At 40.7% G+C, this 17,784-nt stretch overlaps 1 protein-coding gene across 10 annotated transcripts in view; it reads right to left on the bottom strand.

Moving 5' to 3' along the window:
* Positions 1 to 17,784, bottom strand: part of LOC121326797 (activated CDC42 kinase 1-like) — a 109,297-nt gene that overhangs the window by 25,112 nt on the left and 66,401 nt on the right. For all 10 annotated transcript variants that reach the window (XM_041270310.1, XM_041270306.1, XM_041270312.1 and 7 more), the window contains one exon: positions 4,874 to 5,051. In XM_041270310.1, coding sequence (XP_041126244.1) covers positions 4,874 to 5,036 — 163 coding nt within the window. In that variant the 5' untranslated portion in view covers positions 5,037 to 5,051. The remainder of the gene's footprint in view (positions 1 to 4,873; positions 5,052 to 17,784) is intronic.

The raw sequence follows: 17,784 nt of genomic DNA, 5'->3' as shown, positions 1-17,784 counted from the left end.
AAAATGGGTCAGCAAATGGGGGAAGCCATCGTCCTGGAGCAGTTCTGCCATGTGGTCGGCGCCGAGACCCAGGGATGGATACGGCGCCACAATCCGACCACCTTGGAGGCCGCCGTCAGACTTGCGGAGGATTATGAGGACTCCCTGGTCTCCGTAAAGACCGGACTACTGACCCCTCTCGTCGCGCCCATCACCCGCGGATCAGTGCCCTCGTCTCTCCAGTTGGGAACCAGACCTCCCAGATCACCAGCCTCAATGGGCCGGCCCACCTCCCTACCATGGAGACAGCGGTTGGCCCCCAGCTGGGGTAGATTTACTGCCCCCGACCCGCTGCAGTATCAGCAGCGGGACAGACAGCTAACCCCAGTGCCTTCTGCCCCGATCGTCTGTTTCAGGTGCCATGAGCCTGGACACATCGCCCGCTTGTGCCCCGCGGCAATGGAGTGCAACGTGGCGACCTGTTATCTGGCATCTGAGGCAGATAAGGTACGGGGAAAGGGTCGGGAGGGGTATTATTGATGTAGTGGTTGGTAATGTGAGTACCCATGCTTTAGTGGACTCAGGGTGTGCACAAACCTTAATTCAAACGTCTCTCTTAGGCGGTATGTCGTGGCAGCCACAAGGCAAGGTGGCGAGCTCCTGTATCCATGGAGACACGGCGACATATCCCACCCTAAAAGCATACGTGTCGATAGGTTTGACACAACGCCACCTCATAGTGGGGGTGGTGGAAAGGCTGCTGCACCCCGTAATCCTGGGTCGACCACACACGTAACCGTGGCAGACAGAGCAGGGGAAACGATTGGTGATATTTTTCCCCTGCAAGCCGACCTGTTTAATTCTCTTTTTCGTCCTAGGAAAACAAAGAAAGAGAGACGGATCGAAAAATGGGAAGGTGCATCTCTCAAACGAGGCTGGGGACTGGTGGGAGAGAGCGCAGATGGTATCAAACGCCACTGAAAGGGAGTCGGTACGCAGTGTGACCGAGGGGGCAAGGTTACTGGGCCATCCAGGGCAGATGCTACTCCAGCCCCTCTCAATGTACCGGACATGTGGGGCTCAAGCGCGGACCTAGTGTGGGACCAGAAAAACGACCCCACACTAGTGCACGCTAGGGAACAGGTCCGGTCTATTGAAGGTAAGGACGTTGAAGGCGCTGGGGCGCTGGTATATCCGCACTTCATTATCAAGGGGCAATTACTGTATAGGGTAAACCCTGCCACGGGCACAGGACAGCCTGTAACGCAATTGATGGTTCCCCCGTCATGTCGGAGGTCATGAGGCTGGCGCATGACATCCCCTTTGCAGGACACTTGGGAGCCGACAAGACGAGGGAACGCATATTGGCTCGATTTTATTGGGTAGGACTTCATAATGAAGTGTCGAAATATGTAGCCACATGCCCAGACTGCCAGCGAATAGCACCAGGTCAAGTGCGCCCCGCTCCTTTGGTCCCACTGCCAATTATTTCCACTCCCTTTGAGCGCATTGCAATGGACATAGTTGGCCCTTTGCTACCTTCTGACTCTGGGTAAACACATATATTAGTAGTGGTGGATTATGCAATGCGATACCCAGAGGCAGTTCCATTGAGGTCCACTAGTGCCGCTGCAATAGCCAAAGAACTAGTACAGATTATGTCGAGAGTAGGGATCCCCAAAGAAATACTGACTGACCATGGGACTAACTTTCTGTCTCAAATGCTACAGCAGGTGTATAAAATATTAAAAATACGTCCCATCAGGACGTCCGTTTATCATCCACAATCGGACGGTTTGGTGGAACATTTTAATCAAACATTAAAACAGATGCTGAGATGATTTGTGAATCAAGAGCAAAAACATTGGGCATCGCTTCTCCCCTACCTCCTTTTTGCAGTGAGAGAGGTGCCGCAGAGTTCAACAGGGTTCTCCCCCTTTGAGCTCCTGTACGTCCGACAATCTCGCGGTATCCTTGATCTGTTGAGAGAGGGGTGGGAGGAGCACAAAGGCGTGTCCAAAAACGTAGTGCAGCATGTGCTCCTACTCCATGATCGCCTGGATTTGGTCGGTCGTTTGGCCCAGGACAATCTAAAATCGGCACAGCACCGACAACAGCAGCATTACAACAAAAATGCACGGATTCTGACCTTTCGGCCAGGAGACAAGGTAATGCTGCTTCTTCCCTCGTCAGAATCGAAGCTATATGCTAAATGGCAGGGGCCATATGAGGTGATTCGGGCTATAGGGAAAGTTAATTATGAAATTCGGCAGCCCAATCGCCGTAATGAACGGGAAATTTACCATGGCAATTTATTAAAGCCCTGGCAGGCAAGGGATGCCTTATTTATAGCCCCAGGTGAGGTAGAGGATGATTTTGGACCCTGTATAGAGACTCCTAGCATACAGAACATTCTGACGGGGGAACAGTTACTCCCAGATCAGCAGAGAGATCTGCGTAGGTTAATTGAGGAGTTCAGGGATGTTTTTTCTGATGTGCCCGGCAGAACTAATCTCGTTGAATATGACATTATCTCTCCCCCAGGTGTCACAGTTCGAGAGAGACCTTACCGGATCCCAGAAAGTCGACGAAGTGGCGTTCGCAAAGAGATGCGGGCGATGCTCGAGCTTGGGGTGAGTGAGCCTTCCAGGAGCGAGTGGTGCAGTCCGATTGTGATAGTCGCCAAAAAGGACAGCACCAACCGTTTCTGCGTTGATTTCCGCAAGGTGAACGCTATTGCCAAGTTCGATGCATATCCCATGCCTCGGGTCGACGAGCTTCTAGACAGACTAGGAGCGGCGAGGTTCATCTCGACTTTGGACCTGACGAAGGAATACTGGCAGATCCCATTAACCCGCAGATCACGTGAGAAAACGGCATTTTCTACCCCTGATGGTTTGTTTTATTTCACAACCATGCCGTTTGGGCTACATGGTGCGCCTGCTGCCTTTCAGAGACTAATGGACCAGGTTTTACGCCCACATCATGAATATGCAGCAGCGTATATTGATGATGTGGTGATTTACAGCTCCACCTGGCGGGAGCATTTGGCTAGGGTCGCAGCCGTCTTGCAGTCTCTGAGGTAGCCCGGCTGACAGCTAACTTGGGTAAATGTGCCTTTGCCAAAGAAGAAACACAATATTTGGGATTTATTATGGGACATGGGCAGGTGAAACCCGTCGCCACCAAAGTCCAGGCTTTGATGGACGCGGTAATCCCGAAAACCAAGTCCCAGGTGAGGTCTCTCTTGGGGTTGGCCGGTTATTACCGTCGATTCATTCCCGAGTACGCCACAGTGGTAAACCCTCTAGTGAACCTCACTAAAAAGAGCGCACCAAATTTAATTAAATGGACAGGGGAATGTCAGGGGGCCTTCGATACCATTAAGCAACGACTCTGCCGAGCCCCCGCCCTGATCACACCAGATTTTGATAAGGAATTCCTCCTCCACACCGACGCTTCTGATGTTGGTCTGGGGGCGGTCTTGTCCCAGCAGGTCGACGGAGTAGAACACCCCATCCTCTACATAAGCAAGAAAATGCTCCCTCGGGAGCGCAACTACTCCGTCATAGAAAAGGAATGTCTGGCCATTAAATGGGCCACTCAGACCTTACGCTATTACCTCTTGGGTCATTCATTCAATCTCGTCACTGACCACGCCCCACTCAGATGGTTAAGCACGATGAAGGATAGCAACGCCCGGATAACTCGGTGGTATCTGGCGCTGCAACCCTTCATGTATTTCATGACACATCGTGCAGGGAAAGATCATCAAAATGCGGATTACTTTTCCCAGGAGGGTGGTGTAATGGGTAAGGTAGATTCAGCAGAGTGTTCCTTCGGCTCAACTCTGAGCGGTGGGATATGTGACGGAGAGCGAATGAATCCGAATCAAAAATCTCCCTCTCGACCAGTGAGGGCACTGTACAACAGGAGCTGCGGGCTTCCTACTGAATGGTTGGGCAGTTCATCCTGGGGACAGTCGGGAGCCGGCCATTCAGGAAGAGGGCGGCGTTACGGTACCTGGAGTCATCGCCCTAGTACGGTGAGCGAAGTTTCAGTCATGAATTGGAGGAGACGTGACTGAACTAGCTATCGGAGGGGGCGGGGCTTAGGGTACTTTAGGGGGACGTGACGCCATAATCGGCTCCTTTGTTGTGGTTAATGGGAGGAGACAAGGACGGAATCTTGAATGAAGTGTGGGTTCATTGAGGAGTATTGTGTTTGTTTTGCCAGACGGCTGATACGAAGCTGGAGCTGCAGCAAGAAGCCCGGACCTGAACGCAAACGAGCACCAGCACTCAGAGCACCGCACCTGCACCAGAGCACCCAGTTTGGAGACGTGTTTTTGTGTTTATTATTTCGGGACTGCAACCCCTTTGTTTTGTAGCTGGTAATATCCATTGCTGGGTAGAACCAGCTTTATTATTTTGGGTCCAGTTTTCACTGGCAATACCCATTGCTGGGTAGAGCCACCTTTATTATTTGAAACCCAGTTTAAAAAGGGCATTAAAAGAAACCTGACCGGTAGACTTTGTGTTTGTCCTTTGTTGGAGCACCTCAACTCACCTATACACCGGAGCACTACAAACCACTTTGCCACAGTCCATCAAACTTAAAAAAAACAAATTAAGAATTAAACAACTTGCTGCTAGAAGCTTGTAAGTGATAATATTCTAGACGATTCTTTACTAGGTTTATAATGTTTAAATGGCCTTATTCATTTCTGAAAATCTGCCTTTACACTACAAAAACAATAAGGGCTGCTGATACAGTAACATGCACACATTAGTAGATTAGACTGCAAATAAATCCATGCCAGGGCTCTTACTGTACTGTAGCTGTTATAGTGTCAATCCAGGACCATGACAGACAAGTCCTTTACAATACTTACCAGGTCTGCCCATGCCGATTTTTTCCATGTCCTCATTCTTGACGTAGTCGAAGTGAGAGAGGCGGGTGACGTTGAGGTCGTCGCGGATACGAAGGAAGTACTGCTGAAGCTGCACCTCTGCCAGGAGTTCCAGGAGCCAGTCTGTACCCTCATCTGACTGCATGCTACTGCCCAGCTTCTGCAGAGACATGCACAACAACGAGAAAACTTTAAATAATTACTATTGTATGTAAAGGTTAGCAGCAGAAATCCCTCCTTTCTATAACTGCTGTATTAGGGGTGTGGTGACACTCATATTTTCCGTCTTAAACATGTACTTGTCGACAGAAATTAAATAAATCAAAATACGCCTATTTATTAATGCGTTGATTTCAAAACAAGAAAATCCGCCCTTCCTTTGGTTTACAACTGAGTATCAACAATGGCAATTAACTTCTGAATTTAGAGTTTTGAAAGCCGATTGGAAGCGAATTTTCTTCTCATCCGGGGGCCTGACATTTTTATTACCATACTGCTAAACCGAGGCCGCAAACTGACAATGAAAATATGTAAACAAAATTAGCAAATGCAACTGATTTGTCACATAAACGTGACCTTTCCTTTCCTGAAACTCGAGCTACCTCTGTGGAGACTGGGATCTGCATGTCTTTGTCGAGTTCAGAGATAACACCAGGACTACAATCACACAATTCATTGCAGTGATGACGCATTTCTAAGGAAACTAAGGAAAGTGAAAAAAAAAAAAAACTATTTGCATATCAAAAAGATACAAGAGAGGCAAGACAAATAATCACTTAAAATATAAATTACTTTTAGTTTGTTTCAATACAACAGGTTCTACTGTAAATTAAATAACACTGATTGTTATAGATTGTTTTTCATTGAATGGTTTAAATTGTTTTTGTGTGTGTGAAGCACTTTGGGACCCTTGGGATATAAAGGTGCAATAGAAATTCAACTTTTGTTTAAAAGGTGTACAGATGTGTTTAAATAACACGTTTTTACAGATTGTATATGTTTTATTAGGTCTTTTGAGAGAAACAAAGGTTATTTTAGGGTGTTTCCTGATCTATAAAATATATTTAAGTAGTAAACTGCTACTAATGCCAGTAGTAATGTAACAGAATGACTTTCAGATATGACTGAAGAGAGGTGAAAACTATCTAAGAATCACTACTTTTTTTGTAATTACGTTTTTAACTTCAAATCAAATTTAAGTTTTCTACTTTTGTCAGCCAAGTGACAAAATGTGTGACAAGAAGCAACACCTACTGTAGTAATGAATTTAAATGAACAACAAGAAGATAAAACAAAACAGAAATCACAATAGAAGCATGAAAGCAACGAGAATAGAAACAGAAATAGAAATCAAAGACGACATTAAAAAAAAAAATGCAGCTGTAAAAAAAAAAAAAAAAAAAAAAAAAAAAAAAAATCAGACTTACATGTACCAGCAACACTTCAAATCTTAAGGATTATTTTAACGTCCAGTAACTCGTTGAAAAACTTTCTGGTTTGGGTTACTCTGCTTGTATCCTGGAGTTGCTGGGAAAATGTATTCTATTTTTTTTTGTTTGTTTCAATTAGCACTACGTGTAGGACATCAGCTGCTTCTGATTACTACTTCCTCACTGGATGCTCCAGGATTTATAAAGCTGCAAAGGCTGCACAGATTTGTGCCATTTATTAAACACAGCGCTACACAGCTGCATCCCCTATGGAAACTGCAGACACTGTAACAAAGCCTAATGCTTTTTAATGGGGTGAAGCTAAAGTCAAGTAGGCAGGGGTTGTTTTTGTGTGTTAATGTTTTTAAATCAGTTGTATAAACTACAAATCAGTTCTGTGTTGAGCTGCCTTATTGGCTACACCAAAATCTGTTGAATCTACATTAAAGCTGGATGACATATCAGTTTTGAATTAGCGATTACCTGCTAAGACTATCATGATGATTTTAAATCAAGTTGAACTCCCATTAAGTGTGACCTTCTCACAGTTTTTGCTTCCTCTTTCTCAATCTGCTTTTTGCTTGCTGGCTTTTCTAAATAATGCCATACAGAGGGTGGACTGAATTCTAGCAATTTTCTGAAACCCAGCTAAGGAAGGCAGGAAGAAAACATCTCTGTAGCAGTGGTCCATGTTATACCATGTGACTGACCATAAAACAACCATACCTTACCAAATGTCAGTTATGGTTAACAAGTCAGTCCTTGCTTCAGATACTGCAGGGAGGGTCACTGAAAAACATCCCTCCCATCCCCAGCTGTTTCAGCACCATGAGACCATGAATAGAGGCTATAAAAACAGACCAGATTTTTTTTACTAAAAAAGACAGACCTTACACCTATGGGATATTATATAGCCAGATGGTCATTTGAAAATGTTTTTTGACAATGCTCAAGTGCAACAGATGTGAAAACCCTAATATCCTTGCAAAAAAGGCCCACCCCCCTACAGACTAAGGAAGGACCGAGTAATTTTGAGAAAGGCCTTAAAACTGTTTGGTGCTCCCTGAGGCAAAATTAGGTTGTTTAATATCCAACTCAAATGTTCTATTCATTTGCTACACCACTGGGAATATGGTACTGTACTCCCTTATGGAAAAAAAAAAAAAAAAAAAACATTTTTAATATATGGCAGAAAAGTATGATCCTTATAAATATATCTGTGTGTAATCCATATATATATATATATTATATATATATATATATATATATATATATATATATATATATATTTTATATATTAGTCTGTAATCATATAAAATAAATATATGGATTACAGACTAAAATATATTTTAAATATATCCCATATATTTTAAATATATAAAAAGGGGCCAATTTCTATAGATGAAAAGTATAAGGATCATACTTTTCTACCATATATTAAAAATATATGTTTGTTCCATATGGGCTGTTATTTAGAAATGCTTACATACTGCTCAGTCTTGTCCTGCAGTTGATGTTGCATTTCCATGTACCACGGAAGCAATGGACAAACCATAGAGAAGACAATATAAAACATACTTAAACAAAAATACACAGTTGTACATGGAAATGCAAGACTAAACAAGGGACTAAATCAGGTGTAAACATGTCTGATATACTTAATTAGAAATGCATATTTTAAAAGTGAGTTTCTTATCCTTTTTCTCTTAAAGTCAGCACTGGAGAGCACTGTACAACTCTACAGAATCCTCATTCCCTCCACCTGGTGGTTACCTATACTGAAAACTACCCAAAAACAACTGGTGCAACTTTTATTGAGGTATGGATGCTTGACATGGTATTGTCCTATAGCAAGGACTAAGAGCCAAGCTACAGTAGGGTCAAGGGCCACCTTAGTCTCTGTGTAACCAAGTTCACGTGACCTTGTGACTCTGTCCCATCCAATTGTATTGTACAGTTAGCATACAGTAACAGGTAAGCAATTTTCCCAGGCCTACAGTTGCTGTTACCATGCACCTTGTGTGTTGTTCTTTCCATAGAAACACTGTTAAATGGTACAAGGCATCAACCATTGTCAAATTGTGTCTCTGTCCTATTTTATATTTGTTTATTATTATTATGATTTATGTATTTTATTATATGACGGCGAAAAGCCCTTATTATTGTTTAAATGTAGGATGGGCGGAAATTCCATCCGTCATTATGTTACTGTTTTGTATGAATAAAAACCTCTTGTGAGAATGCGTGACTGTCGGCTAGTAATTATTGAATTAGCTGACAGTCACGCATACTTAGAAACTCGTACAAAGTATGGCCGTAGTCAGTGTCAGTTAATCCCTCGGCCATAGTATAAAGGACCTGCAGCTACGGTGGCACAAGAAGAGTGTGTACAGGCGGAACGAAACGTGAGTTGTGAAAACTATTTTTTGCAAACTGCATACTACCTGTTACTATTTGTGTTCCGTGTTTATTTATTTTGGCCCATGTGCCGTTTATTTTGCTTAAAAGTCTTCATTATTTTGTTAAGTAAAAGCTGAGCGCCATTGCGTCTCAGTTTCGCCCTGCAATTGCTTGTGTTGTGGTTTCATTTCCTGGTCTGACGTCACCCCTACAGCCATCCTTGTCTCACACACACCACACACACACACACACACACACACACACACACACACCCCTCAAAACCTCACACATGGAGACTGTATTACCCACTTTTATTCTACTTTCTAAATTAATGAAGCTCAGCCATTCATACATCTCTACGACCAAGAATATACCAGTATGGTACTGAAAAGACCTGTGCCCAATAGTTGTCCCCAACAATGCTGCTAATTTAATAGAAGCTTTACTTTCTTCATATGTCATTTCCTCAAGGAGAAGGTTTACATACACACACAAAGCCACAGACATCTCAAATACTGAGATGTATTTATTGTACAGTAGTTAAAACATGTTACTGTACCGGCAAAACAATGGTTTCATTTCCTGTGAGGACTCTGGCCAGCAAAAGTAAATAAACCAATATTTTAATGAACAGAAAATGTAGCCTAAAGTACATCCCTGGGCATGGATTTAAATACACAATTAGAGCTTTCAGTACAGCTACCACTAAAAACCACGAGCTACAGGAAAAAGTTAAAACCTCGAAAAAGACAAGTATGAACAGCCAAAAGTTTTGGCAAAACCCAGGGGTCACACAAAATCAAATCAATAAAGTGTAGGTGCAAGGGCCACTTGACAGCCACAACATACAAGAATTGGAGAAATAGTTCTCTAGATACAAGTACAACTCTGAAGAACATATAGAACACCTCCACTATGTTCCATTGTGTGGGATATAATAAAGATGAAATATCATCATTATCCTCATCATTCTACACAGCTGAACTTACCAATGTGTTAAAGCCAACAAAAAAGCCAAGTACAACCTTCTGTAAGAAAATTGTTTCTTTTACCAGCTGGGTAAATTATCAATGTTCTAGCACTCTTGTAGTGACAACCAGACACTGTAGCGATACTAAAAGAAACTTAATACAATTCTTTGGCAAACAATGCAACCTCAGTCTCTTCAATAGCAAAATTATTACCACAGGTTTCAGTGTAGAGGACAGGCAGATTCTGTTGAAGATAGACAGTCCATATTTTATTTAGTTTTTCATACTGCCCTCATTCAACAGATCATTCAGTCAGATAAATCATTATTTTCTTCTTATCCTGTGATGCTCCAAAGAGGTTAGTATTTCTACCACAGTTGTTGCATGCTGATGTCTGCCTAAGTGAAATATCACTAGTTCTGGATTTTTTTTTTCCCCCCAACCTGAAGCCACCGTTCTCTCCAAAAAGGAAAACAACTTACAAACAGTGACGAATTCCATCAAAATAGACAAAACTGACCTGGACTTTAGTATTCCGGAATCATCTCTGTAAAACGTTTCTGAGTTAACTCTTATTGCTTTTTACTTTGTGGCAGACCAACCCTTTCCACCAAGGAAAAGGCAACTCCCAAGCCAGTGTTCCAGGAAGCATGCCGCAATCTTGTAATGAATATCAGAACTCATGGTAGGAAAGGAAGGAAGGTCAATAAACTAAGACAGGGGGTTTTGAAGAATTGAGACACTGTGTCAGCATGCCAGACCCTTACTCAGTGTTAATTAATTTCACTCAAAAGGACATAACTAAACACTTTTTCCAAGTTCTGGTGATACAACCCCACTCTGTGGCGCACCACCTTCTTTCCCCACTGGAATACAAAGAGCACACTGTGGCCGTTCCCCCGTCTAATGGTTCCTGTGGGCAACAAGTGGGTCGGCAAGGTCAAAATGAATTTGACCCCCCCCCCCCCCCCCAGTGTAGGCTGACCTCATGAATCGCAACTGTTGCTGAGTGTACAGCAGTCATGTGCGACACAGTAATCTTGTCTCAAGGAGAGTTTTCAGGTTTTTTTTTTTTTCATTGTCATTGTTTACATTACCTGCACTACAGTAATGGACTGTCTAGTGCTAGTGAAAACAGATGGTTTCCATGGTACACACTGAATAAATAAAATATAATTGGGAAGCAGTTGAAAAAATGTCACGTCTTTCATTGTGTCAACCTGTAGGAATCTTGAGACAACTGTGTGAAGACGTCACTTAAATGCCTAGCCTGAGTTAAAAGGTTGAAAATTGTGATTTATAGGTGCTTCATGGACACGAAAACACTTTACTGTGGAATTAATTTAGTTAACTGTATGCAATAGCTTTATTTAAATCAAGAGCTGCCGCAAAACAGAAATCCAGGGTCAAATTGTTATGATTCTGTCCCTTGTTGACTGACATGCACTGTACCAGAGTAGAGCAACACAGTAAGGCAGCAATCACATAACATTAAATGAAAAAAAGCAAAATGGACAGTTCAGCTGCTGTCTATTTAATTTAATTTATATCACAATACAGTAAATGTCATGGCCTTTTTTCTCTGGGAAAAAATAAAAAATTGGTATCAAAAACACATTCACCAAATACTCTTCACTTTTAATCTAGATGTATATTATTTTTTTCTTTTTCAAATGGAGCTCTACAAGTCATGTCACTGGGGAAATAATGTCAGTTTGGCTGCCTCTGATACTGGACATAAGAAGAGGTAATAATTCACCTTTGCAGCTGTCAAACACATTCTGTGAATGTCGTATGATGCATGGCACTAATTGTACTGCGTATTGCATGCATTTGTATTCAGAATACAACAGGCTTATGAAAATTATGATATCAGAAGAATTCATATTTCAGGTGTTTCCAACAAGTTTATCTAGTTTTTTTTTTTATCCTAATAAAATTATTTAGAACTACTGTACATATCCAAGAAATGTTCTTCAATTGTACATGGACATTTATAGAGTAAGTATTACAGCATTTCTTTAAAACCCTTTACCTAGCTTTTGACTGAACAGCCTTCCTCATTCCATTACAATTGTTTGACCATATGACCTTACAACTCTTGTTGCTCTACATTATTTGAATGAAGTGATGAAGGCTTTTCAATCCCGACATTCAAACCAAGCCATGAACAGGCAGATTTCAAGAATTTTTAATAACTGGAGCAACAGAACCATTCAGAGTGATTGCATACATCATAAAACAGCACTTGAAGCTATTAAACACCAGACAAAATGAGGTTGTCGTAGCCATTTGTAAATATTTAATCAGGAATACAATCTTTTAGGTTTGTGGTCACTTCTTTATGGTGTAGGAAAGACAGCATTTGCCTGGCAGTACCACAGCAAACTCATTTACAGTTTCTTCACAGACAGCGGATTAGTTTATAGGGCACTTCCTTGCTGTAGATGATTAGTTTAGTAGGGCACTTCCTCATTATAGCTGTTCCTAACCAAAGTGCCTCCCAGCTTTGCATTGCTGTGCTTCTTTTATCTTGGGAAAAACAGTTGGAACAATGAGACAAATGTATCAAGTACTAAACACAAACATGCCATTTGAAATCTGCTTAGCCGCCTTAAATTAACCTGCTGAGTTGTTTGTTACTAGTCTTGTATCAAAAGTTTGATTTTTGTGTTATAAAATGACAACTTGGCATAAAGACGAGTCAATTCTAAAGAACACGTGCTGTCAATCTGAAAAGATGTTCTGCACATAGTCATTTGCTTTATTCAAAAGAAATGTTGGCAGTGTTTATTGTGAACTGTCATTTAAGAAAAAAAAGACTTTGTACAATGTGTGCCTTTGAAACTGTACACATTATTTAGCTTGTGTTACTTTTAACACTGACTTGGGGAATGCAAGGTTGGCAGCGCCTGACTCTGATGCACCAACTTACTGGGGATCTCTGTCCATTTGGGAGGCAATGAAGAGACACAAGCATCTGGGGTATGTCTGACACCTGAGGTCATTTTTTTTCTATCCAGTAATGAACAAGCCCACGCATAGGGAAAATCATTTCATCACTATGGATTGTAACTTGTCAACTGATTTCTACTTGGCCTTCACTGTCATTTCAATCACAAGACAGAAATAAAGCCTACTATTTATTATGTTCGTCTGATTCCAATGAACAATTCTAGAGAGCTAAAAAGGAAGTATGATAAATGTACAGACAGTAAGCTTTAATAGGTAAAGAAACCACAAGCCCAAACCACCGCACAGTACTGTCAGTCACCATTTCCAGACATAATCGTGCAAGTTCCAACAAGCCTAGTTCTCGAGACATGTAAAAAAAAAATGCAAGTGTGACAAGCTCTTCAGTATCTCATCATGGGGGGGGTTAACAATTATCTCAAAGTCTTTCAAATTAACAGAAACAGCAGATCTATTGAAAATGCCATTGAAACACTACTGGTAATTTGAGGCTGTAACTTAACACACTCATTACAGTAGCTGGAACAATTATAGAATGTGTCTATTGCGCAAGTGTAGATGCAATTTTCTTGTAAAAGCTTTTATTGTAATTACGTGGGCCAAGTACATATGAACTGCAATTAACTACAGTTAAAATGTCTGCATTCTTTAGATGGTACAGCCTCACTGACCTAAGTACTGCACTGCTCAATGTATAAAACATATATCCCAGCTTTTCATAAACACAATGAACAAATATTAACTTCTATTTCATTTACGTGTAATTAGAAGTACTGTGAATCCAGTACTTTGCAATAAAATTATTTTACAGTTGCCAGTAACTAGATTAAGTTAATATTTATTAGAAGTGCAAAATGAATACTTTTTTTAAGTCAATCAAATTTTACCAGCCTAAAATACTGCTATAAACAATAATGTATACAACATAAGCTAGATTTCTGTTAAAGCTTGGATTACTGTTTATGATTAATGTTTTAAAAAGTACATGGGAACATGTGGAGTGTCCAAACGGTTAGAATTTTTCTTAAATGCTTAACCATTATCAAAAACATGCCGGTCTAATATAGATGTCAGCTTCAGCGATTATACAGTAGGATGTGTGCAGTGTAATTCCATTACCTGTTTAATAATTATTCAAAATCTTGTCTGTTTGCAATTAAATGTGGTGTGCATGCAGTCTCACACATTAATAGTGCAGTGTACTAGAAAAAATCCCATTGTGTTAGGAAATTAAACAGAATAAAACTGCTTATTATTCCATTTTACACCCTTGTTTAGAGCAGCATATGATGTAAGTGTGACATGCAGTCAAGCCAGTCAGATGGAGAGTCTTCATACACACCGAGATTACTACATGATGTACTCAGTAAGTTATGGTCCTTAGCAAATTTTAGTAACCGGGTCACACGATATATACACACCCCCTGCGGTGAATAACAATCTTTGACCATTAGGGTAGCAGCCACACACGTCATGCACTATAGTATCAGCAGCAAATGAAAGTGTACATGCAGGCTGTGGAAATGAAACTCTCAGTCAAGTAGACAGTTATGACACTCTTGACATTGAAAGGGACACCTCTGTCTGTCTAAAACAAAAGAAATGAATTCTAGTACTCAGATTTCATGATTACGTCCCTTAATTTTTATACACCAAATGTTTATTTACTTAGATAGTAGAAAGAATGAATACATAGTTGAAATAACGTGAAAGGCAAAAATACACTGCTGTGATGAACAAGTGCAATCCCTTGGAGAATTAAGAGATGTAGCCCTCAATATACCAGACCTTAATGGTGAGTATTTGGAAGTAATCATGTTCTAGTCCTGTTTATTAATATTATAATTTATTTTAAATGTGTACTTTCCTTATACAGTTTCAAAAACACAGTTAAGGCTTTATTATAGGCTCCCTAAAATAGAACATAATCTGTCATGTATAACCTCCTACAACAGCAAGTACTGCAGCACAGTGGCATACACTTAGATTAAATTGTAATTATGGCATCACTTTCCTTATAGCTTTTAAAAGATCCCAAATAACAAAAATCATGATACAAACTGTTACCCAAAAAACGTTTTCTTCACCATACTTGTTCGTATATTGTAAAGGCTGCTATAAGGATAGTGACCAAGCCTATTTCAAGAGGGAAGAAGCCTGTGATCTGATCACGACAACTCCTTGTAAATAAACTTAAGTTACTCAAGTTCTTTTTTCTAATGACGACCTTCTATTTTATTGCATGTCAAAATAAATATGAATTCTGGACCCCATAACCTTAAAGACTAATGCATTTTCTGTGCAATATATTGCAATATGGAGACTGTATTCTCTTAAAAGATATATACCATGCATCGGAGAACTTACTCTGTACACATGGAAGTGTGCTAAAAAAGGAATTGATTTCTTGAGTTTATCGAAGCGACGCATCCTTGCTGGGCAGTGTAGTCTTGCGAGTAGTTTAAAAAAAATAAAAAATAAAAATAAATTATATATATATATATTTATTTATTTATTTGATGTTTCAGCTCTTGCTATGCGAACTGAAAGAGCTCCAGCCTGAGAATCCCTACTGATGATAGTGAACTCTCTGATGGTTCAAACGAAAAAGTCGGCTCCGGACACATGAAGCGTACTTCCATAAAATTGATCCTTCCTTCCACAAACGTTGGTAAAATTCCTCTGTCAACCATTGCATTTACGCTTCTAGAATTAAAATCCTGTCCGCTTTGAAAGTTGCATTCCCATGCAGCAGAAAAGAGCCAAAGACGACCTATTTTCTGTTAAACAAATCCAGACTCCTTACATATTCTTCTAGTTCTCAGTCTGCAGTCGCAACACCCACTTTAAACAGTCACAGACCTCTGTCTGGCTCTCAATGTAGTTTTTTTCCTCAAGTTTAAAAGGGAGCCTGGAGAGTTTGTTGTTCCTACAATTCAACTATCCAGTCCACAATGCACTATAAATAGAACCACAGCCGATTCCTTTTCCCTTTTGAGATGAGATCTAGCTTTTGATCTAGAGGGGGAAAAAAAAGATATCATGCCCGTTACGGAGGAGCTTAAGTGTTACTTCTTTTATAGATCATCTGTCTGGTGCTGGGTGGTTTTGTATTCTCTGCATCCAGCAGTCTGCAAATTTACTGTAAGTGTCCCGTCCTGCAGCCAGCCCAGCTTTGCTTGCTGGTTAAACAGAGACGCTATGGTATTCAGATGGAATAGTATTTGATCAGGAGCCAAGAGGTCAGATTTAACTGCAGAATGAGGAGTTCGTTTCCTGTGGGGCCCCTGATGCTGGGATCCTTACAAGTTGTCTCCCCCCCCCACACCCCCAACCCAACCCAACCCAACCCAACCCAACCCTACACAACACTTTGTTATTTCTTGTTTTGTGTTCTTCATGCATTTTCAAATGTGGTCTTTATACCAAATAATGTAGCCTTGGTTTTATTAAAACAAGGGTACTGGTCTTGAAACAGCTATTTGTAGAGTTCATTTGTTGTTTTTTTTTTTTTTTTTTTTTTTTTGGGGGGGGGGGGGGGGGGGGGGGGCTTTTCTTTATCTTCTGTTCAATTAGTTTGTAATCTGGATTACTGAATAAACAGTTAATGTAAATTCCTACAATATGCTACTCAACTACAATAGGGTCGTAAAAAAAAAAAAAAAAAAAAAAGTGGAGGTTATTGTATGACTGTGGCATAGCTACTGTACAGTCTTTCTTCAAAGTGCAAGTCAGCCCTTACACTAAAACTGGATTTTGAGTAAATCCATGTGTTCTTCAAACACGTTAATTTACTTTGCTTTTGTATTTTAAATGTATTCAATTTGGCTACACTGCCTGACCACTTTATTAAGACCTGTACCCAATTTCAGGTTGGGTCTAGGGATGAGAATTTTAAACGTTTAAAACATATACACTCTAAAGAAGTCGTTAAACGTTTAATAATATGCTAGACGTATAATCGGTCACTTGACAAATTTCACCAAATGCATATTTTGTTATGTATTAATTTTAGTAATTTATCATTATACATAGTCAGTCAGTCACGTATCCATCTGCTCTGTTGCCACAGTAAGGGTGGATATTATAAAAAGGAAGGAGTTTGGCAATTGCCTCCAAGTAGTTTTTCTAACTGGTGCAACAGAAAGATTGACACTGGGGCGGGTTTTATTCTCTGTTGATCTGGCGCTTCATTGGTGCACTCTAATTTTCATGCTGTAGTAGGCGTGGTATTAATGACAAGTGTTTCTGACATTTGTTATAAATTATTATTTATTTATTTTTAATTTAGTCATCTCCAATTTTTTTCCCCAGTTTTCTCCCCAGTTTAGTGTGCCCAATTATTATCTGTATCCTTGGCTCACCGCTCGCAACCCCACCGCCGTCTTGGGGAACAGAGGCTGGAGCATGTGACCAGATCCACAGTGCCAGAGGACAACACAGATCTGGCGGCTCCACTGCAAAACCACAGGCGCCCTATTGGCCACAGGGGTTGCTGATGCGCGGCGAGCCGTGGATTCCCCTGCCGACCTAGGCCCTCCCTACCCAGGCAGCGTTTGGCCAATTGTGTGCCGCCCCCTGGGAACTCCCGGTCATGGTCGGCTGTTGCCTGGACTCGAACCTGCAATCCCCAGGCTATAGGGCACATTCATGTGGAGCGCTTTTTGCTGGATGTGCCACTCAAGAGCCCCTTTGTTACATATTTTTAATAAAATTGCATCTCTAAAAAGGAACGAGGTGAAATCAGGTTTGGAAGTATGTTGAAGAATATTTATGGTGTGTAAATAACTATGCCAAACAAAATTGCCGTACCACAAAAAAACATTCAACGTTCACCATTTATTATGAAAACATTCAGAAATTACTGTGGATGGAGTTAATGATAGCAGTAAAAAGCAAACATCCATATCAGAATGCCCCAGATGGTGACTGACGTTTATTTAGCCCCTATATCCCTGTGAAGATGTATAACACGGTTTTAAAAAGGTCTTTTTTTTCAATATTAACTCAAAGAACGTGCAAGTGTAAATAAATTATGCATAGGCTTTAAATTTACCAGTACACTTTTACACAAATTGTTTAAAAAAAAAAAAAAAAAAAAAAATCCTTCATATCTATG

This window comes from Polyodon spathula, chromosome 14, assembly GCF_017654505.1.
Source record: "Polyodon spathula isolate WHYD16114869_AA chromosome 14, ASM1765450v1, whole genome shotgun sequence".
Lineage (NCBI taxonomy): Eukaryota > Metazoa > Chordata > Actinopteri > Acipenseriformes > Polyodontidae > Polyodon > Polyodon spathula.
Note: the sequence above shows the minus strand (reverse complement) of the source record. Positions and strands in the feature narration are given on the sequence as shown.